Here is a 22,628-nt window from a genome sequence, read left to right as displayed (position 1 = left end):
TCCCATAATTAAGTGTATTTTTTTTGTGTGTCTTCACAAATTTAAATGTAATGGCTAACTTGAAATAACGGAGTTGTTATATATTCATTAAACAATGAAAGACAAATTACTTGTTTCCTACAGCTGCCATTACATAATATTGAAGGGTCATGTTTCACTGATAGCACCCAATCTTCATTAATCAAGAGCACTCAGCTCACTCATATATAATTAATGACAAGGACCTGTCCACTTTCACAATACTGGAGAGGATTATTTTGTGAGATGTTACCTGTCATCTGTATAAATTAAAATCTCAGTCAATAAATACAACTTTTCTCTGTCCCTTGTAAACAAGCCACCTCTTCAACATTATTTTGTTTAATACTTACCTGCATATCATACTAGATATCAGTGCTAAACAATAAACAAACTGCATATGTGTATAATTTGCAGTTTAAACTGATAAAAAAAATACTCTGTTTTCATACACAGAGTGCCTTATGATGAGCCCTCTTTGCAGTACTACGGATGTGCACAGACTTATTTGACTTAGGTCTCCTTCACTCTATTTGTAAAGGCTCAGACACATGTCAAAGAAGGGAAAGCACAGGACATGAACAATACATCAGTTTGTGACGACTGTATTCCATTTTCACCCAATTAATGTTTTGTTTTGGTTTTTTTAAGAAGGGCCATTTCCCCCTTTACTGTACTTAATAGTACGAAGATGGTAACCTCACATTATTCCCAGCAAAACCCTGCACAACTCCATATGGAGCAGAAGTCTAATTAGCCAAATTAACTGAAAACACCTGTACAGATGAGCAGTAATAAATAAAGTGCTCTCACACTGCATAGGTTCACTGATCATGTATGTGTGTATATGTTACCTTTCCAGTTCAAGCTTCCAATGCAAGCTAATGGGCTTTTAACATGTCTACAAACACAATACCAAAAAACAAAAAAAATCCTTGAGTGTGATTCTGTTCTGTGTTTGGCTGTGTAACGTACATGTAATTATAAATATTTCACATTGAAGTTTCTCCCTGCAACCACTAATCCTTTGCTTTCACAAAGACTGCATGTCTTTTTCCCCCTGTGTAACAGACCCACAATGGAAGCTGCTTGCTGTAGTAGGTCTCACACATAAAATTAAACAGCCCCGAGGTCACGCCAAAATTTAACGGCTCTCTGGTGTTTCAGCTCATATGGATGTGTTCTGGGAGACTGATGACCGAACAGATTACCATTTTGCACAAGCTCCAAACACCCCTCGAGACCCATTACCAACAGTAAACACATTGCTCGGTCATAGTTGAGAGAATCAAAATGCCAAAAATTTCCTGTAAAAATATCACCAAACATGACAAAATTGTTTCGAAATAATTTATTCAGTTATACAAATACAAAACACCTCTCTCTCGCTCAGTTATCATAAAATAGGTAGGTCTTGGAGGTGTTTAACAAATCCTCTCGATGTCAACGTTGTCAACATGGATCACCGCTCCACAGCTGAAGTTACAATGCAGCTCAATTCTGATGTTTGAACCTACAGTATGTGCAGAGTATATCCATTGCTACTTTAAAAGACCCACATCTGATTCTGTGAGGTTCTCATTTTTCAACAAGCAACAAACAGCCCACATACGTGAAAAAATAATCCAGTTAGATGTAGCATTGCAGATCAATGCCTTAAGTTACATGAGATTCACTGTGATTACAGACAAACATGTCAAATCTCATTTTGTTCTGACAGTAACAGAAAGTATTTCTCAACATTCCTATAATCCATTGGTCTTCCATGATTTCCAAACACTACCTCACATTCTACACTCTGAAGCCAGAAAAGGAACTGACGATACGCTTGACAAAATGAAATTCAAGTCATATTTATTAAAACTGGTTTCTCTCAATCTGAAAGAAAAAAACAGAACACAAAAACTACACATAAAAGGGGAAAACAGTGACAAACAATGATGGGGGGTTAAAAGCTTCTTGTGATGACATCATTTTTGCATGTCATCTAGTCTTGTGCTTTGGCCTTTAAAAGGGAAAATGCATCACTCTGGTAGTGGTTGGCTGGATGTACCCTTGAGAGCTTAATTAAAAGAGGTACACGTTTTGATTTGACCTAAAACCAAGAGGTGTTCTATTGTAGCCGATATAACTGTACTGAAAAGAAACAAAAATGCTTTCATAAGTCTTTTGTTCCATTTGTGCCCAAGCCAGGTCCTTGATTTTCTGCAGTAATATGACAGTGCATCTTTTCCTGCTATACTGATGCCCTGCTCCAAAGTCTTCACTGCTGTCTGAAATGTGTAGCTCATTAAAAAAAGACAGCTTCAGTTTATTTCAGCTCTCCCGGTGTATCCTAGTTCAGCAGACAGCCTGGGCTCTGCCTGTATCACACTGATCCTCTATCAAACAGAGAGGCCGACGGTGGCTCCATCCCACACTGAAGTTGTGTTTGGGCCTTCACACAAGCTCAAGTACCTGTATGAAGAGAAAACAGAGCACTTGAGTTATGTGCCAGTAGCTCACTGTCTAATGGTTAAATCAAGATTAATTTGATATGTAACAATATAAGCTGTATCTGTATTATAGTATAAAAGGCCAGTTTTAAAGATTCTTTTATGCCACATGGAAGGGCTTCTTAAGTCCAACAATACAGACCAATTTACATACAGGTGGAAAAATGTACCTTTGCTCAAATTTGTATACTATACTATGTAGTAGTGTTGTCATTACTGAGACAACATTGACAAAAAGACAAACAAAGGTAAAGGTAAAATAAAACAAGGTCTGTGTACTGTGTTTTAATCAAAACAACATCTAAGACAATCTACTTCTCACTAGAGTCAAGAGAGCAGAAATAGGTGGGCACTGTAGCAGTGTGTGTGCTCTTGTCTTACCAAACAACTACTCTAGCCTAGTTTTCTTACTAGGCATGACACCTCGACCGCTGCTAATGCTGTTGGCCTGCAGTTGTTAGAATGTGTTATGTAGTTTCAAAACACAAACCTTGATTGTTCCTTGACTGTTTGCAGCAATCAGTACATTGGACTCCTGAAAAAAAAAACATCTTAAATAAAATACAACATGGCATAAAATACTTGGGGATATTTAATCACCTACAAGACAGTACTTCATTGTTATAATAAAATGTGACGTGAAAAACAGGACTATTGTGAGCGCAGAATTACTATTATTCCTTTTAGGAAGTAAAGCTAGGTAAATGTAAAGACTGAGTTTGTGAACTTTTTCAGAGCTCAGACATGTTTCCAACTTGACAAAGATGGTGTGCATCGACTTGATGTGGTTAGCAAGAACAGATGACAACAATAAGCCTGTTTGTGTGAACTACCTTCCAGTGCAGTATGAATAACACAAACAGCAGTATAATGAGGTGAACTTACTCCATCAGGCAGTGCTCTCCAGCAGACAGCACTGACAAACTCATTGGTGTCATCCTCCTTCTTGTCCTTGTCCAGGACGCTCTTCACTGTGTCAAACTTGAATGTTAACAGTGTCTTGGAAAGTCCTTTGTAGTATAGGTACAGGGAGTTGTTTTCACTGCCTGCAAATGCACACAAAAACGTTACTGGTGATGTTTTATTAAATTCCAATCAGTTTTAGACTGGTGCAAAACCCCTGGTTTGTTGAGCAAGTATCAAATTAATTCTGCATCACAGGTTAATTTCCAGCATGGTCAGAAAATACTTTTTCTATACAATGGGTCCTTACCACAGGCAACATAGTCTCCATTGGAAGCCAGGCCTACAAAGTTCTTCTCATTGATGTGACCCTTGAAGGAACGAAGGCAGTGAGGTTTGTTCACGTTCCACAGCTTCAGCTGACTGTCTGTTGAACTGCCAGTTAAAGGGAATAAATACATAATGGCTCAAAAACTGCAGTGGATTTAGTAACATGACTTGGTAGAACTGCTTTTCACTAATCTGTAGTAGAAGATTATCAATGTCAGCTGGTAAATCTGATTATTTTTTGTAAATCCTTAAAAAAACGAATATGTGTCAATATATATTCTAAAGACAATGGTGAAAAAGGGCTCTTCACACTGCAAATTTCTTAGCCCTACATTAAGAACTTTCCGCAAGAGACCCAAGACTCATTTGTTCAGACTTCACTTCAACCGTGCATAGCATTTCTCTAGCCCTGGGATAAATGTCTGCTGGCACACATGACTTATGATAACATTCTAGCACACTGGTTTAGCCCCCTTGTCAATATTCCAGGGGTTAACTCCATACACTTCCTGCTCCTGTGCAGGGCTAGCAAGCTAAAGTCAGGGTGAGCCTACTTCGGAAGGTGCCATGCACAAGTGTGAAAGACTTCTTAGCCTGGGGCTATCAGCTCCATTAGCCTGGGTTTGAGAGGTTTCTAATAAGAATAGATTTAGATTTAGACCTGGGCTAAGTACACTGTGAAAAGCCCTTAAGTGTCTTTGTAGAAAGAATATTCATTAGGGAAAAACGATGTTTGTCATGACACACTCTTGTATTTACCAAAATTATTATTTAAGCACAGTCGTCAAAAAAAAGGCTGAACTGACTTACGCAGAAACAATTTCCTCGCCGTTGACAAACTTGGCGTAGGACACTGCCTTCCTGTGACCTTTGAACACCATGATTGGCTGCTTAGTGTTGCGAAGATCATAGTAGTGGACACAGTGGTCTGCAAGAAAAAATAGATGTATGTATTTAGATGAGAGGTATTCCAGAACACTGTTCTCATGGTTGCTGTATGAGAGGCTGCTCTGCTAAGTGTCCTTCAAAACTGGAAACAACTCTCAGTGTCAATCAGATCCAGTAACCACCAAGGCAGGCAGCCAAGGTGAAATGATGGTGCAATGCCTTTTGTTGACATTTGCTAAAATGTGAGTTTCTCACACTCCATTAAGTATGTTTTTGAATGAACGCTACACTACGCCTGCTGGATTTTATCCCAGTGTTCTAGCTATACTGCAGACAGTAAACCAATAACTCCAAGGTCAAGAAAGGGTTTCCTTTTCCAAACTCAGTGGACTTGGACCTTAGAGACAAAGGGAATGGGGTAAATAAGTCAGCACAATTCACTATGGGATAACAGAGTTCTGATTATACAGTGTTTAAGTCAGAAGACAGAAGGATTGTTTCTGTGTACAAGGGAATATTTCTAATTCTTATCTTCTCCTTTGGGAAAATCATGAATGAAGTTTTCAGAAGTCCGTCTAGACCACCAGAGTCTGGGTGACCACAAAAGAAATTTAGTAGTCTACGAGGAGGAACAGCAGTGGTGTGAGGTGAGTGCACCCTGTCAGAGTGCAACAATGATAATACATCACACTGAGAGAAAAACAAGGTTATTTCACTGCGATTTTGGAAATGAGCCAGATTCTCAACGCATTTTTCTCTATGTTCTATGTTCGAAATAAACTGGGCTGATTGGCAGTCCTGAGTCAGATGCTGTACTGTAAAACTGCATTTACCCCAGTTGATATCAATTACTTTGTCCTCTACAGTGACTTCAAAAGACCAGACCAGTCACTGCACACCATCCTTATCTTACCTGCACAGCCAAAGGCCAGATGATACCTCGAGGTTGGACTGAACTTAACACAGCAGACATTGGCTTTGGCCTCAATGCTTGCCACTGAGTTGTCGAGATTGGTTGACCATAATTTCACTGAAACACAAAAACAGACAAGTCAATATTTCTCTGCGGGTAAATATAAAAGAAGTAGGTCTGATCCTGTCAGACGTAGCATCTCAGTTACCTTTAGCATCATCAGAACCCGAGGCTAAGAGCTTGGGGTCCATCAGATTGAAGTCAACACTCCAACACCTTTTTTCATGTTCCTGAAAATAAAGTAGAGGAAGACATTGTTGACAGAAATGGATAGTTTAAACCAAATGATCCATGTAGTCAAATGTGCAATTCACTGTATTTGATGATTCCCCTAGACAACAGAAACTGACCACTTTTTATGAAACAACAATAATCAAAGACTCAAGTATGATACCTGATAGACTTTGGACCTCTGGCCAGTGAATCCATCCCACAAGATGACGGTACCCTCATAGTCACTGCTGGCCAGAAGGTTCTTGTGATAGCTGCTCCAGCTGATACAGCTACAACAAATGAGTTTGGGATCACTTTTTATTTTAAAACTTAAGTTTACAGTTGGTCTCATTCTTAATACGTAAAGAGTAATCTGAAATGTTACTTTTTTTTTACAGCCCAGTATGGCTTCCTTTAAACAAACTATGAGCTCTTCTCTCACTACTTTACCATGGAAAAGAGGAAATCTTAAAGTATAAAAGAAAACCCTTACCCTAACTCAATGATCAAACCAGTATCTGGGTTACAGTGAAATCAGAGCCACTGCCAAGACCACATTGTGGGACCTGAAAGATGCATGCCAAGATGCCTGCTCCTCTCCTCATCTCTCTTACCTGATTTTGGAATTGCAGGTCATTTCATTAACAGGGTAGTGAATGTCCACTGCATCCTGGATCACTGTGCCATACTCAAACACCTTGATCTTCTTGGTTACACCAGCGATGGCGAAGTAGTCACAGTCACGGTCAAACTCAATACTGAAACCGAGGTGACAACAGTGAGTGGGTCAGTAAAGATATTACTGATATAAAACCTATTTGTGCTTGTTACGATAAACAGAAACAGAGAACATCATGAAGCCAGTAAGATCTATCCAAAATGTTAATAATTACACACTGAGCCTTCAACGATCAGCGCCACAAAGTGTAAAAGAGAAATATACAAGTTAAATGTTTTCTGCTTTGTACCTGGAGACAATACTGGAGCCGTTATAGAGGTCACTTGCATAAGAGAGGGTGGCGAGTGGCCGCACAGAGTTGTAACGGGTGAACTTAGACAGACACTCCATGAAGTCATCCAGCTGGTTCAAGTTCCTGCCTTCCTCTGAGCACAAAAAACACACTTGTTAAAATACTGCTGACAGGGACAACACACTGTGTTGAGGATAAAAGGGGGGGGGTACTAGCTCCATACTTAATGTTGCAGGAGCTTTGTGTCAAGTTTAAACATCAATAAATTATCACATTAACATCACATACAAAAAAAAAACACGCTGAGAACTGAGACTTTTCATCAGAAACACCCACTCTGACATAGCAGTCGGTGAACTATGTGGTAGCTGTGGTTTCATTTTATGAAATAGTAAATTGTAATAACACTGGAGCGAGGCAAACACCATCCATCCATCCATCCATCGAATATCCACTTCTAAGAACTGAAGCATTATCCCTTGTCCTTCCTTCATGCAACTGTGGTCTGGTTTCTCCAATGGCGTACAGAATAAGAGGAGCAGACACTCATCAGATTAAAGATTCACCAGACAAATTACTGTTCTTAAGGATTAGCACCTGTGATGCGGGACATTTTGTTGGAGAAGTAGCACTGCTCCAGATCCTCAAAATGAGCCGTCAACCTCTTCCTCCTTGATGCAAGGGTGCTGTTGTACCAGGTCTGTCTTTTGCCCTGGAAAAATAAAAGTGTTTCAGAGTACAGTCAAGTCTGCGCAAAAGCCACTGACATTTGTTTTGTTAAAATACGCATGACCTCTTTGTGTGAGCATTGAGACGAAATATACACCTAAACTTGACAGGTCCTCAGTCTACTATCCCTTCTGATCACTGTCAGTATCAGGATCAGTATCTTTCCAAGCCTTGTGAGAACTTGTGTAAAGAGTTTTTTTGTAATCGAGAGACTGTTTCACATGTTCCTTCAGAGGTATAACCAGTGGCCTGCACTCATATCACAAAAAGTATTACAAGATGTGTAAACAAAAAGTTCAAGATTATAAGTCAAGTAAAATCCAACTAGATGATGGAAAAAACAAATTTCACTTTCAATGAAGGTTAGAAATTTAGAAAAGGCTTTAAAAGGCTTCATATTAAGCTGATTGTCAGGTTCACATGTTTTACTTTGGGTGTGTATGAAGTAATGTTTTTTTTGCCAGCAAAGCTGTGCTGGAGCATTGCTGAGGGCAGTGAATGTATAGTTGTGACATCACCACCATGTGAAAGTCCTGATGGCTTGTTTAGAAAGCACAGTTATAGGATACAGGTTGTGTGCTTTTCTTCGTGGACTGAGGTTTTTTGATGCTTTCTCAGTATTAATCAAACAGTCCGTTTCTCGTACTTACCTGGGTTGTTCCGCCAAATCCTGGAGGCTGGCTGTAATCTGGTGGGTCAATAATACTACTGCAGCTACTCAACAAACAAACAAACAGACATATTAGGAACACAATACAGTAATACAGGATCCCATAACATCTTGACTACATATACACACACACACACACACACACCGTTTGTTATGTAGATGCTCATAAAGATTAAAGTTATTACAGAACAAAATACAGAACATCAGTAAGGATCATCTGAGCTGAGAATGATTTTAAAGGTAAACAAAGAAGAGTGCGGTTGGCTGTATCATTATGATGATGGAATCATCTGCTGTAAATACATATGACTGGGTAAAGCACAGAAGTGAGATGTACCTGGGTGCTGGTGAGGGAGCCTCAACATTTGGCACTGTACACTCTGCCTCCATTATTGGAGAGTACAGCCCGCTCATTTCCTGGAAAATTACAGAGAAATAACATGTTTTTCTACCTCAAGCTGTGATGCTGATCGCAGTTTGACAATATAATATGATTTCATAATCCTGTGCACTGCTCCTCTTAACCTTTAGGACATTCTGTGAGCGACTGGCTACAAATAATAGGTTCTCTATTACTTTACCTCAACACGCTTAATATCCTCTTCAAGAAAGTTGAGCTCTTTCTGCAGCTGCTCCAATTGCTGTTGACAGAGCCATAAACAGATACATCTTATATTTCTTTTACAAATTAATACAAACATAAACCTTCTCTATTTTTAAGCTAATGTATTATCATGTAATATCAATGACTTTTCTCCAATACATAGATACTGTACATTTTTACATTTTCTTGACAATTCCATTGTGTTCTGAACAGATGATCATACTGCAGCAATGCTATAATCAAGATATTATGAATGTAAATGTTACAGTACCTCTCTCTTGTTTCTTCTGGCTTCTTTGAGGAATTCCATTAGGATCTGTCTGTGAGCAGCTTGGGACTCCTATTGGAGAGAGAGAACAGACATTAAACATGGATTTTTTAAATTTATTTTTAATTGTTTTACCTCTTCTGTCATTCTCTGACAAGAAGATCATATAACAAAAGGTTTAAGCACCAGTGGGAAAAACGAAACAGGTTGCATACTGGAGCTCTGCTGCCTCATATTCATCATCTTGATTGTTTGATAAAAAGAGAAAAAATATGTGCAAGTATTACTGTATAAATTAGTTTGTTCATGGATGTATTCAATACAGATACATGTTTTCGAAATGTATATGTTCATTGATTGAATGTAAAGATGCGTGCAGGGTTTTGGTCCCACCTGGGCTGGACCAGGATATTGGACATGGGCCTGATTCTATTCCCTATGCAATGAGAACAAATGAGCAGTGAAGGTTTTATGAGGTGCTCCACAAAGCGAACCATTGAGGTCCCTTCCTTGATACCACCGATCCGGATGTTATTGCGACGCGACTGTCCTTCAAGTTCGGTGAGCTTTGATTTGAGTTCGAGCTGGATTTCCTGCACCTGGGTCGAAACCGCATCCACCTCCACACCAAATGTGTCCAGCTCTCCGATGCGCCGCTCGGCTTCTTCAAGTCTCCGCGACGTAGCTTCTATTCCACTCGCCGTCTCCTCCATCTTCCGGTTAACGTCTGTTCTCATTTCGCAGAGTCGTTTTTTAATGTCCACTCGAACGCTGCTCTGGAAGTCCGACAGCTGGTCAGAGATATTATTTTTCAGTTCGGACATTGCTTTGGCCATGGTTTCGTTTATGGCGTCGCGAACGGAGGCTAACGAAACCGTTTCTCCTAGCGTAGCTTCATCGCCGCAGCCTGCATCTTTCGTGTCTAGGTCCTTTTTCCCCTTCTTATCGCCGTACCCAGGCGCTTTTCTTCTCCCTCTGACATTATCATGCGTTATTAAACACGTTCTGAGTAAACATCCTTGATTAAACGGGGGGCCATATCCACCCTTGCGCCGCCGGAAGACCCAGCATTGAAAAAACGGGTGGAGGGGTACGCGGCTCACAGGACACCGCTCAGAGAGCCGAACACATCTGCGTACTCACTGACGGCTGTAACTCACTCTCCAGAGCCGAACAGCCACTGTGATGCCAGCGTACCACTGTGACTGGTGCACCCCGAGTGTGTGAAGGAGAGGTCACGCCTGTCCTTCCTTCCAAGCTGCTGCCAGACTTCATAACCATCAGTGCTCCCAGTCGACCTCACTGTGCAACACAAACTACACACACAACCCATCTCCCATTGTTGGTTTGCACTAAGTGACAATTTTTTCAGTTTTCTGATTGGTAAATAACAATACACTGCCAAACTGTTTATAATTACACAGCTCATATTGTATAATATTATGTATGTATGTATGTATGTATGTATGTATGTATGAGTCTATTCTGTGTCTTACATTTTTTATTATATTGTTTATTTTTAACTATTACCAGTGTTTATTGTAATATTACTTCCTTTGGCTGCTGCAACACAGAATTTTCCCCATTTGCGGGACAAAAAAAATGGAATCATGATTCTGACCCCTGGCCTTCTGGCCTTGGTGATGCTTCATTCTGCTGGTAATGTGTCGGCCTATTTAATGAATGCAGCATTGTAATGCTTGTTGCACCACTATGGTGTCTAAAGTTTGAAATCTGTACAGTTAGTGTTATGTCTACTCAGGGTATATATTAACTGGAAACGTTGTGCTTGTATCTGTCATTTTACCTTTACATAAATATAATTTCTTTAAAGTTAAATTATAGTAAATTCTCTAGCACTCTTTCCAACCCTCGTGCTTCCACTCAAACTTGAGCGCTGTTGTGAAGAAAAAATTATTATGAAAATGAGGCGCAGATTATTTGGAGCAAACATGTTATTCAATTCAGCTGCAGGAAACAATCCCAAACCCATGGGTTTATGGGTGTTGGAAGATCATTTTTGACAACTGTGGTTAGAAGTTTCTCATATTTCGAATGTCTTGCATAACAAAATAAGCCAAAAGCAGGAAGTCAAGTCATATTTTCAGCTGATGCTCTCACTTGGCCATTTCTGTATGTGGTCTAAACTAATACAAACACCAGAGAAGGTAGGATACATCCACTGCAGATATTTCCATCAAGGATTGTGCCTTTACGCCTTGAACCCCTTATCACTCACAAACATACTGATAATTTGTTTGACACAGTGATTAAGACTAGAAAACTAAATTGTAAGATGCTATTCTTATCCTTTGCATCAGTAATGATTCAATTCCCTTAGATAGGGTGGATTTGATGCAGCCACCAAATAAAGTCTCTACATGAAGATCTAAAATTTTCAATGATCCAACTGATGAGCTGAAATTCATGATCTGCCCAGAGGCAAATAAGTTGGTTCAAATAAGAACCAACATACAAAGAAATGTATCAAGAATGTGTCTTGAGAAATAAATAAAAGCAGCGACTGCAGCCAGTTGGCTGAATGAACAATTCAGTATCAGAATTCACATTCATTAAAAGGAAATATGAAAAGAATAAAGAGGAGCATGGATCATAAATCTGACATCTTACATCTGATCTGATGTAAAAATGAGAATTCTGCAGAATATAAAAGTAGACTGCTTTTGGCAGTACCTTTGAGATCACTGATTAAAGATCTACTGTCAACTGATATATGTTACAAGAAATATTGTCTGACAGCACAGGTGTAGATTTAGGTATTGCAACAGATGGTTGGCACATGGCATGGCGAATTGAACATGGTTAACAGCAGACAGTTGGTTCATGATAAAACATTACCTTATGATTATTTACATTCAAGTATATTTGGCAGCCCTTTTTAGCATTTTTAACCCTCCTGTCTACTGACATTCATTTTCCCTGATATAAGATGCCTCCTATAAATGCACTGACTGTGATGCAACCTCTCCTTAATAATATATGCCTACTTATGTCTGCTCATCTGCTGTGAAAAAAATTATTTATGTGCTGTGAAAAAAATGACTGAAAGTGACTTTATAAAAACATACTGCTGACAGAACAAGTCCACAGAGCAGATACATAACTAGGACTGGGACAGAGAAATGGATAGGCGTGGAAAGTCAGTGTGTGCATTAAAGCAGACAAATAAAAGCAACACTACGTGGGCAAACTTTTAAAGTGATTCTGAAGCAAAGTTGTTTTTTTTTTTGTCTCATTCACAGGTTGTCATCCTATGCATTTGGCTGGTGGCACAGGTCCTATCAATAGATTGCATGTTTAATACGAACTCCTCTGATCAGCAGGCAAATACAGCTGTGATTGTTTGACCCTTTTTGCATAAAAGGTGTGCAGCGCTTCTTTTATGTCCGAACTGAATTGCATAAACAAATCAACATGAGAAATAGAGTTTGACATGGTAACCATGACAGGCTGGAGCAGCCAAAAGGAACAGAAAAGGTCAATGAAATGTGTTAATAACTTTCTACAGGCTCATGAACACACAGAGAGAAGAGGTGAGGAGAACTTGTGCCAGATGAGACTGGGAGAGGGTGTGTGTTTGAGCTGTGTTTTACAATTTCTTGTTACTTATCGACAGACAGATACACAGTTACCAATAAATGTGTCATAGGTCTCACTAGTGTGTTTATGTTTATAAGACAGCCAGACAGAGAAATAATGTCTGTGTTTGTGTGTGTGCGTGACACAGAAATAAAGACCTAAAGTTGTAGCTCCCCTCTGGAAGGCAATCTCAACAATGTGAACAATGCTCTGTTCCTTTCTTTTGTCTTAGTTTCAGAGTGTTGGCAATTCACAAGCAGACAGTCAGTGAGTGGGGCAACTCAACTTCAGAACTGGTTAGGATTTTAAAAAATGCTGCTGGCTGTGCTGATGTGTCACAGCACAAGTCAACGGGATAGCTTGCAGCTCCTACTTCTCTTTTCCAATGACTTGTTTTCTTGTCACATGGACTGTCAAAAACAAGAAAAAAGGGGATGTTCCAGGCTATTCAAACAGTGGTGTATAACAGCTTTTACAATTACCCACCAAGTGTCTGTGCAATCCAGGAAACACACATACCCTCTACCACAATGACCATGTCAACCAGTACTGAATAATACCATTCATATGACTCAGCAACTCTGGACTCTTTCAACACTGCCTGATCCATCTCCTTGCAGAAAAGCTGGTACTATATACCGGATATAACAACTTACCTCTTCCGGGATGGAATTTATATTTTAATTTCTTACTGTCAAGATTATTGGCTGTGGTCCAAAATGTATCCCCTGCAGAGTTGCAGAGGGATGGCAAACAGATTAAAATATAGGACCTTTCCGATGTGAGGAGATGGATCTAACCACTGATTCCAGGAACTTTGCAGCGTTCACCAAAATAGACTTTATAAGACCAAGAACAATAAGGCCTACAATTATCAATTAGGCAGCTACAAAGAAGTTTATTTTTTGCTGATTCTGGCAACCCATGTGGACAAAAGAGATGTAGGATACTTTCAACACTATTTTACTTTTTTAAACAGGATGCTTGGTGATCAGGGACTGTGACATGACAACAGCAAAATTAAGTAAAATCTGTTTTAGTGCCGTACCAACAGACTACAGAGCAGTTTCTTTCCTCAGGCCACTGACCTAAATTAATCTCTGAGAATCATGCATTAGGTAAGTGACCACATAACTTCCTCCATTAACATCGAATAACATGTTGTGAGTCACGGGTGACTAAAAATAACCCTCAGTATACTTTTTTACCCTGAAGTATTGTCCAGCCCTGTGTGAATCTAAGCAGCCAACGAGCAGATGTAAACAACAGAACTGGTTGGAATTAAAGAAAAATGCACGTCTGACCATCCTCTGGCCCTAACTTACCGCCTCAAGCTGCTTCTTCTTCTGGACCAGGAGCTCCAGCATCAGGTTAACATTTGCCAGGTCCAAGTTCTCCTGGTCAGGATTTAATGCGTCCTGGAACAACTGCCACCTGGACCCGTTCTGGAGGTCAGAGACACCCATCAGTGTCAAGTGTTGAAACCCCCACTCTGTGATAGCCCTGTGAGCTAGGTTGTGACATGAGCAACTTACTTTTCTAACATTAGCCCTTTTTACACAAAGATTACACAATACCATCACAACAGCAGCAGTTTTGTTTTGTCTATACCTTGGCATAACATTGTAACATTAATCAACAAGTAATAAAAGACAGAAGTTCATTTTGTTGGGAAGTTAATCCCGAGTAAACCCTGTTTCCCAGAAAATCAATAAAGGATCTATGAAGATGAAAATAAAGCCCCAAACTCCAGTTTTCTCCAGTACCAGTCAGTTAATAATCTTCGCGCATACAGGGTAAGCATCTGAAAGTGCAGATGCAGCTACCAGGAAGTGTCTTCTTAAAGACTTTTGATGATGGAAATTGAAAAGTCATTTCAATCCATTTTAGATTTAGAATAAATATTGTAATGCTCACATTACACATTGTTAAAACGTCAAACCCCTGTCCCGTCCTGTCACCTTGCTGGCTTATTCGTTTTACGCAGACCTCCGCAAAGGAGTCAACAATCACCCCCTGGTATACTGCCTTTGTACCTTTTACACAGAATGTTGAAGTAATAAATGTTCAACTGTCCCGCCCTGAATAGCCCAAATTGAGAGTGAAAAAAAAATGTACAATTTTGAAATGATTTACATCGCGTGTGTTGTACTTACAGGATGATCTAGTTTTAGTCTCTTCTCCTCCGACCTTTGTTTCTGTTTGAGGATCAGTTCATTTACTGGAACATGTGTTGGTGGTGTGGAGTCCGTGGTTGGGAAGGGGTACACGAGGAAGGAAGAAAAGTTTTGTGAGTACGACAGAAACACAACAAGAGAGCCACTTAAATTGTGAGTTTCATTGTGGTAAGTAAAACAGAGACAGCAATGACATCACAAGCAGCTTCATTACCATGATGGCTGGGTTATGTACTTGAAGAAACACACCAAGTGTGCTTTCATGGCATTTGATAAGTGAACTGATAAGTGGCCAGGGTGTGACAACATAATCCTTATTTTAATTTAACTACATTTTAAAATAATACAAAAAGAAAGTTTTCATTCTGAGACCACACTGTTGTACAGAACAGTGGATATGTTCTGTGACAAAACTGTGTGTTGACATGCAAATTCGTAAATTCTCACGAATCATTCTGTCACAACACTTCGATTTCCGATTTGTCTTGTGACCATCAGTGACAGCAGAAAAGAATACAGACATAGCTTAGACATAATCAAACCTCGTTTTGAAAATACCCACCAAGAAAGTTTGGGTAAAGCTGATCCACGTTATCGACAATATAGTTGCACTTGGGACATCTGTTGCTGTCCTCCAGACTCTGGCGGATACACTTGAAACTGCAGGAAGGAGAAACAACTTAATACTGTGGAAATTACAGGAACAGTAATAGGAAAAGAGGACCAAAGAAACCTGTTACAGTACTAGTGATTCAGTTTAGCCATTCGTAGCTGAAACCAAGCACAGATAAGCTTGTCTCCTCTATTCTCATGATGCTTTAAGACATGTTTTCATTAATGTTTTAGCATTATGTTGAAATTATTTCAGTATGTGCAAATACAACTTTCATGTCTGACAGTAGTTCTACTGTCTGATATATGAATATATGACAATATTGGCACAAGTTATAATAGGAAGATGCCCATCATTTCATGTCATGAGCTTTTTTTTTTTTTATTCCACTGAGTCACAGTTTCTATGGCAATATTTTTTATCATTGGATGACGCTTTGCCTTCTTCCGCACAGTGCGAATGGAACAGGAATTTTGCATTTAGGCAACACACACAAACATGGAGGAAAATGAATGTGCCGCAGAATGGAGTAACTCCCATCAGAAAAACCAAAACCAGCCAAGACAAAACAGCAAGCACAAAATGTGCTATATAGTGATATGCATCGTAGGCAAGCCCTGAAATGTCTTGTTTCATCCACATACTAAACATATTCACATTTATGCCGCTGGAGTCAGAGAATTACATTTTTTCAAAAAATGTAGTCAACTGAAAAGTTGACAATTAATGACCTAACCCTTGCTGCTCTAATGTATTTTAATCTGGATTTAAAATCTATTATATTTGAAAATTAGATTTCGGTCACATCACGCAGACCTCACTGGGAGTCACTCCACCTACATGCACACACAGTGACTGTCTGATTGTTTAGACCTGTTTTCAGTCAAAATACTGTGAGGGCATGAGCAGGGGCATCACAGTCAGGTTGGCTAGGATTTAGGTATGAATATTTAGGTAAAGTGTTTGACAGGTGGAGAACACAGTTGCATGTTCTCCCCTGTAATGCCAACCATTATTTTTACATGGCATAAGTCTGACATTCAGCACAATTTTGTTATTCTTGACAATAATTTCCTCTGCTGGGAGTCTGAACAGCTCTTCGATGGGACGTGTGTCACTGATCTCTGTGGAACAACGATCCCACCGCTTGAGCTACAACTCACACCAAAACTCTTACCAAAAACTGTGCCCACACTTTGTCATGTGTACCTCTTCGATCATCTCGAAGCAGATGGGACTGGGAAAGTAGAAGGGACAAAAATGTGTTAAGTACATGTCAGAATTCTACGTTTAAACCTATGAAACGCTCTTAATACTCTGCCGCAACTACAAACCACAGGAAAGCTGAGAAAACCCACCAGACAAAATCGTTGCTCTTATCTTCGTATGAGTTCAGGAGGCCGTTGTACAGGGGTGTTTGATGGAGGGATCTCTTTCTGCTACCCGAAGACGCAGAAGGTCTGCTAAGAGAAGCGAACGCGCCCCGGGACGACGGCACGGCGGCCAAAGTTGGCACCGACAAGGCGCCCTCACCGGCTGCTCCGAAGGTCCGGGAGGGCACAACATTTCCAGAATTGTTACCATTACTTGTGACGGCGTTGCTCCCACCGCTACCGTTTGAGTTCCCAGTGGATGCCGTATTACTGCTACTTGTGCCGGGCACTGAATTCGCCCCCACAGCGTTTTGCTGTGGCCGGTTGCTTGACATCATGCAAGGCCGACTAGAAACTCCCCGAAATCCGCTGCGTTGCTGTTCAAAGCATCCGGACAGTGCTGCTATTTGGCTACTTTAGCGGGTTGGCTAGCTAACTGGCATTCTTGTAGCTAGCATTCTGGGAGAAAGCCACAGTGGTCAAACATCCAGCGTATTTAAACTTGTCTATTGGTGTCTGCCTCACGTTTGTCACTGACGGTGTGTTAGAAAAACACTGCGATATAAAGGACGAAAAGACATGAGCACTGAAACGGACAATGTAGCAAACACAACTGCGTTGTGCAGAGATTAGCCGGCTAGCTACTGTTAGCTACGGAGAGGAAGAGATGAATCTCTTCAGTTTCCTCGATTACCCAGGTACGCAGTGTGATCCCGGACTTCAAATACCGCCCCCTAGCGAGAAGGAGTTTAACTGCGCTGATGGAAATGCCAAATACCACAGTAGTTCATTTGTTTTTTTAGTACTGTGATTTTAAGCCAGCTGAACAAATAACCTTTCTGGACGAATTCAGCTCAATATCTAATGAACAGAAAAATAAAACCCGCCTTTTTTTTGTAATGAAACCTGATAACAAATAAGTAATAAAGGTAGGTAGAACTACTTTTGTGAAACTGAGTTTTTGGGACATGCTATTTCAGCTCTTGGGAATTTGTTAGGCTGCAGTTTGTGTTGTTTTTGAACCAGATGCCATTACCTTGTTATGTCGTTTCATTATGTGTAGCCTTGTTCTGCATTTGATGGAACTGAATTGGATCTTTGGTTGAGATTTTTCTTTTCACAGAAAATACAATACAGTACAATACAGAATTGAGGCAACAAGGAAGCAGGTAAAACACATCAAACCTGGGTATGTTTTAATTTTAAAATATAAACTAAATACATTAGTTAATGCAGTAATAAGTATTAACTAACAGTTAATAAACAGTCAAATATTGTGTCCAATTATCATTTATTGCTAACAGGATTACAGCTTCAAATTAAATATGATATACTAGTCTGTCGTCATGCACATGCACACACATGACATCAACACAAGTCTCACAGCATCAGTTTGGTTTGGAGTGACGCCAAATACACAAGTGTTTGACTAAAAGACAAAAGATGAAATGAAATTCATTGTCATTTAATTCATCTTGTCTTTGTTTGCATGTGTTTGGTATTGAAATAATCCAAAAGTAATGGATAGTAATCAAGTTACATAACTTCAATACTGTGATACTTGGATTACATTCCTGGCTACTTTTTTTTTTTTCATGTTATTAGCAACTGTATGAGAATACATTTTTAAAGTAACCCTCCCAGCCCTGTTTAATAGTTTACAAAGAGCATTCCCTTAAACAGTCCCTCATTAAAACATATACTGGTTACTTGCTGTATTAATGGTAATAGCATCTTCGTTATTAAATTATTATTAATTATTAAATTAAAAACTTAGTCAACAGTAACGCCATTAGTAAGTGATTACTTGACAAGTTAACTGTTAATTAACTGCTAATGTTAATGTTCATTACTGCATTCAGTAATGGTAATTAATGTATCCTCATTGTAAAGTGCTCTAGTAAAGTATTTTGCGTTTGCATTTTTCTTGTCACTCATTTTTTAGACTGACATAATGTTTTAAACTAAACTTTTATCAATGTTCAGGGTTTTTTTGTTAGGTTTTTTTTGGGGGGGGGGCAGATGATTCCCCCTCATTACGCTGAAATTCTTATCTTAAGCTCAGCATATACAACAACAGCAAACACCACTGCAAAACTAATAATGTTGCATGTTGCATGAACTAAAAACGGAAATGAAGGGCATTACAGTAGTTTTGCAAGATGTTGTGATCAGCATCCCATATTTTATAATAATGCTGAAAAATCACATATCACAATAAATTATTACTAAAGTGTTAAAAAAGAAGTCCCCCTTTAGAGAATTATAGGATTATGATTATGCTTCAGGATGACACGGACACAGTAGTTAAATATAATTTGGATTTCGGTCAACCATAGAAATTCCGTGTGTCCTCATATTTGTCATTTTTCTTGTGATGATCTCGTCTTTACATCAAAAACAAGAGGGTGGGTGGGTCATGGGCTAAAAAAAACAGTGTCATGTCATTCAAGCATCCACCTACAGCTTTGCAAATAAAACCTGAATAGCACTAACATATTCATGCTCACAGTTTATCCAGCCTGCTACTTGCTTTTCCATTTTTACCTCCTCGTGGGCAAATAAGGGGGTCCTCCATGCAGTCACGCACAACATGGATTTTCCCATGTTTTTATTTGTGGAAGAATTTTATATGTATCTTTAAGGAGCTCCGTTAGGATGTCTAATAGGGGTTTCAGCAAGAGGAAAATCACTGGATACACTGAAGAGTAAATTAATTTTTCCTGAAAAGGACCACCTGGTAGACTAAAAAGTCTTTCTGTGCGCCGCAGAGGTCAATCATGCTGGATTCAATTTAACACATGACTCTAAAGCAGGATCACTCAACAATTACGCTTTAAAAAATGGGAAATATGTGGGCTTTTTTTATTTTTGCATTTTGGGACTGCTTTTCATGCCTTTGGATATGGCCCCTAGGTTTTATGGATTGGTAGGAGGGATTGGAAACTGAAGAAAGATAATAACAAAGATATAAATGTGTGAAACTTTGTAAAACTTCAGACACAAATATCAGTTTAAGCTTCTAATTTGAACATCTTAGATAACCCCATACATTCAACAAGTGACTCTGAATAAGATCCTTTGAGCCAGACACCTGCAGTACTGTATATACACCATGTTGCATTTGTCCCCCTCGACCCCCCCCCCCCCCTTTCTATTTCATACCAGGGGTGGTGAAAAGCTTGCCGTCTTTCTTTCTCCCCTTTTCTTCTTTCTACCCCTCATCATTTGTCCTGCCATCAGCCTGGATTTTCTCCTATTGGGTCCCCAGTCTTTTGCATGTGAGACCATGTGTATGTGTTTTTGGTGAGTGTGTGTGTTTGTGTGTGTGCGTGTGTTTAGTGGTAACGGGGTGGAGTTGCGGGGTCAGCAGTGTTGGTGCGTTGGAGGTTAGTGAGTAGTAGAGAGGTTAGAGAGAAAGAGTGAGTGACAGAGGAAATAATGAGGGTGTGGGGAGAGACAAATGAGTGAGTGTGTGTGTGTGTGCGCGTGTGTGTGTGAGGGGAAGACAGAGAGTGGGCCTCAGGGTCATTGGGGTCAAGACCGACAAGCTCAGATGAAGGATAATCTGTGGAGGTCCCTTACAGCAGGGGGTGAGGCCCCGGTGGAGCACGCCCATTCAGACATTCACACACACACACACACTCTACCACACACTGCACACCGCTATGTCACTCTCTTTCTCTCCTGTCTCTTCTCCTTCATCCTCCCTTTCCCTCCCTTTTTTGTTGCTTTCTCTAAAATCCACCCCTCCTATTCCTCTTGTTTTTTTTCCAACACAGTTGCAGCTGGATTTCAAAGGACACTTGGCCAGCAGAAAAAGCTGAATGTTTAGCAGGCAGATCCCTCAGTCAGGCAGGCTGGGATTGTGGAATTCCTGCCTCCCACTCTTTAGGAACCGTTTTTGCCCCTTCGGGGGCCCCTGCCATAACTGCCAGTGGCCTCCTCCTCCATCTCCATCTCCAGCTTTGAGCAAGGGCCCTGTTTGCAAATTGAGCCTGGCAAAAAATAATGGGGTCTCAGGGAGAGGAACGGAGCAATGTTTGAGATGGTGTTGAACAGCAACAGCTGCCTGTGGTGGCCTCTGTTTTTATTAATTATCATTCAGAGAGTTCATAATGAGGGAGTGCAACATGATTGAATACAGGAGCTGTATGTCAAGAGCATGAACACCAATCAATCCCACAAAAGGGCAAACACAAAGGTCTCCACGCAGCTGACAGTATAGTGTAGCTATAAAGTTTTACAGCATTTTGAAGATCAGTATAGATTTGTTTGCCATATCTGGAAACAGCAGTAACTGCACCTGTCTCTTGATTTGGAAGGGCCTGCCCAAGTTGCCAAAGCCATTTCTCCATTTGCAAGGTATTTTTGATGAGTCAGCACATTCATTGATCTATGATGAGCAACACAAATGCAAAGTTTGAGATACTTAGGATCAGGACATAGAGGATTCTGCAAAAACCTTAATGTCCTTAATGTTTTGGCTGGCTGAAAGGGGTGGATAATAAGTCAGTGTGGGGCATGCAGGTAGATTTACATGTACTCTGTAGTCACCTCCCCTGCTGACTAAGCTAGAATCAAGTACAAATTCAATACAAATTCCCGTTCTGTTTGAGTGAGCATATAGACGTTTATGAAATGGAGATTTAAAAAATAAACATTTCCCAAAACGCACGGAAATATACACACACATTTCCTGAAAAAAAGATCTAGAAATGGGAAAAGTTACCTTAGTGTGAGTGCATTTTGAGAACATTTCTGATGAGGTCGAAAGCTCCAGAGAGGTGTGTGCAGCTGAATACTGATTGTTGGGTTTTACCTGATTAAGATAACTATTGTATTTCTTCATACAGCCAAATCAATAAAAAAATAATAATTCAACATTTTACTCCACTCTTCTCTGTTTAATTATTGTAAAACATCCCTCCATGTATTACTCCATACACCTCCCCTCTCTGACCCGCTGCTTCCTCTCTCTGTGTTTCCAGCCCTGGTTTGGGCTACATGAGCACAAGTGTTCGGCATAAAGCAGGTAACATATTAGGATGATAAAAAGCCTCGCAAAAGAACCCTTTCATGTGTGAGACAGATGTTGTGCCTGACTGTGTTGTACCGCTGAAGAGAGCCAGAACATGAGAAAATGAGATAGATAGATCAAGAGAAGGGCGGGATACTTTTTCCACCCCTGTCCACATGGACAGGGCAGCGGTGGACACGTTTTGGACACAATTATTGTACTTTTCACAACTTCTGCTGCATTTATGTCACAGCAGGCTACCCTGCACACTCAGGCTTTCAGCACAAAGGCAATGATGTGCTATAATGCGCTGATTTTTCTGTGGATGTAACCGGCTGCTGCAGCTGCTTACACATACATGCATAATCCAGTAACAGAACCACAATGACACAACACTCATATGGGACACAAAGAGTGCTTTTACTTCTGATACATAACTTACCATGTTATATGAAAACATTTACTTTACAACGCGTCGCCAGTGGAGGACGAAGCACTCAAATTTATAAGTAAAATCAGCAATACTTACAATATGAAAGTACTCCTTTAAGTGAGTAAGTCCTGCACTGAAAATGTCAATCAAGCGAAAGTATGTAAGTACGGTACTTAAGTACTCAAAAGTATAAAAGTGTTCATAATTAAAAAAAGAAAACTCTCTCTATATTATTTGGTTATTATCACTATTACTCGTGCATTTAAATATTGTGGTATGGAGGGAAAAGTAGAGAACAAGTACCTCAAAAGGTATCTTGAGCAAGACAAGAATGATATATATATATAAAA

General features: G+C 39.9%; 1 protein-coding gene across 1 annotated transcript; it reads right to left on the bottom strand.

Annotated features, from left to right (window-relative positions):
• Positions 1 to 1,855: 1,855 nt before the first annotated feature.
• On the bottom strand, positions 1,856 to 17,519 carry cop1 (COP1 E3 ubiquitin ligase). Its single transcript, XM_037084492.1, has 20 exons — positions 16,811 to 17,519; positions 16,630 to 16,689; positions 15,402 to 15,499; positions 14,819 to 14,883; positions 13,988 to 14,107; positions 9,066 to 9,134; positions 8,772 to 8,831; positions 8,528 to 8,607; positions 8,171 to 8,234; positions 7,389 to 7,503; positions 6,789 to 6,924; positions 6,435 to 6,578; positions 6,002 to 6,110; positions 5,756 to 5,837; positions 5,548 to 5,664; positions 4,557 to 4,674; positions 3,727 to 3,851; positions 3,399 to 3,559; positions 3,004 to 3,048; positions 1,856 to 2,475 (listed from the first exon to the last, which is right to left on the bottom strand). The coding sequence occupies exons 1-20, from the start codon at positions 17,161 to 17,163 to the stop codon at positions 2,458 to 2,460; spliced, it is 2,139 nt and encodes a 712-aa protein (XP_036940387.1). The 5' UTR covers positions 17,164 to 17,519; the 3' UTR covers positions 1,856 to 2,457.
• Between the last annotated feature and the right edge of the window lie 5,109 nt (positions 17,520 to 22,628).

This window comes from Acanthopagrus latus, chromosome 21 (genome assembly GCF_904848185.1).
Source record: "Acanthopagrus latus isolate v.2019 chromosome 21, fAcaLat1.1, whole genome shotgun sequence".
Classification (NCBI taxonomy): Eukaryota; Metazoa; Chordata; class Actinopteri; order Spariformes; family Sparidae; genus Acanthopagrus; species Acanthopagrus latus.
Note: the sequence above shows the minus strand (reverse complement) of the source record. Positions and strands in the feature narration are given on the sequence as shown.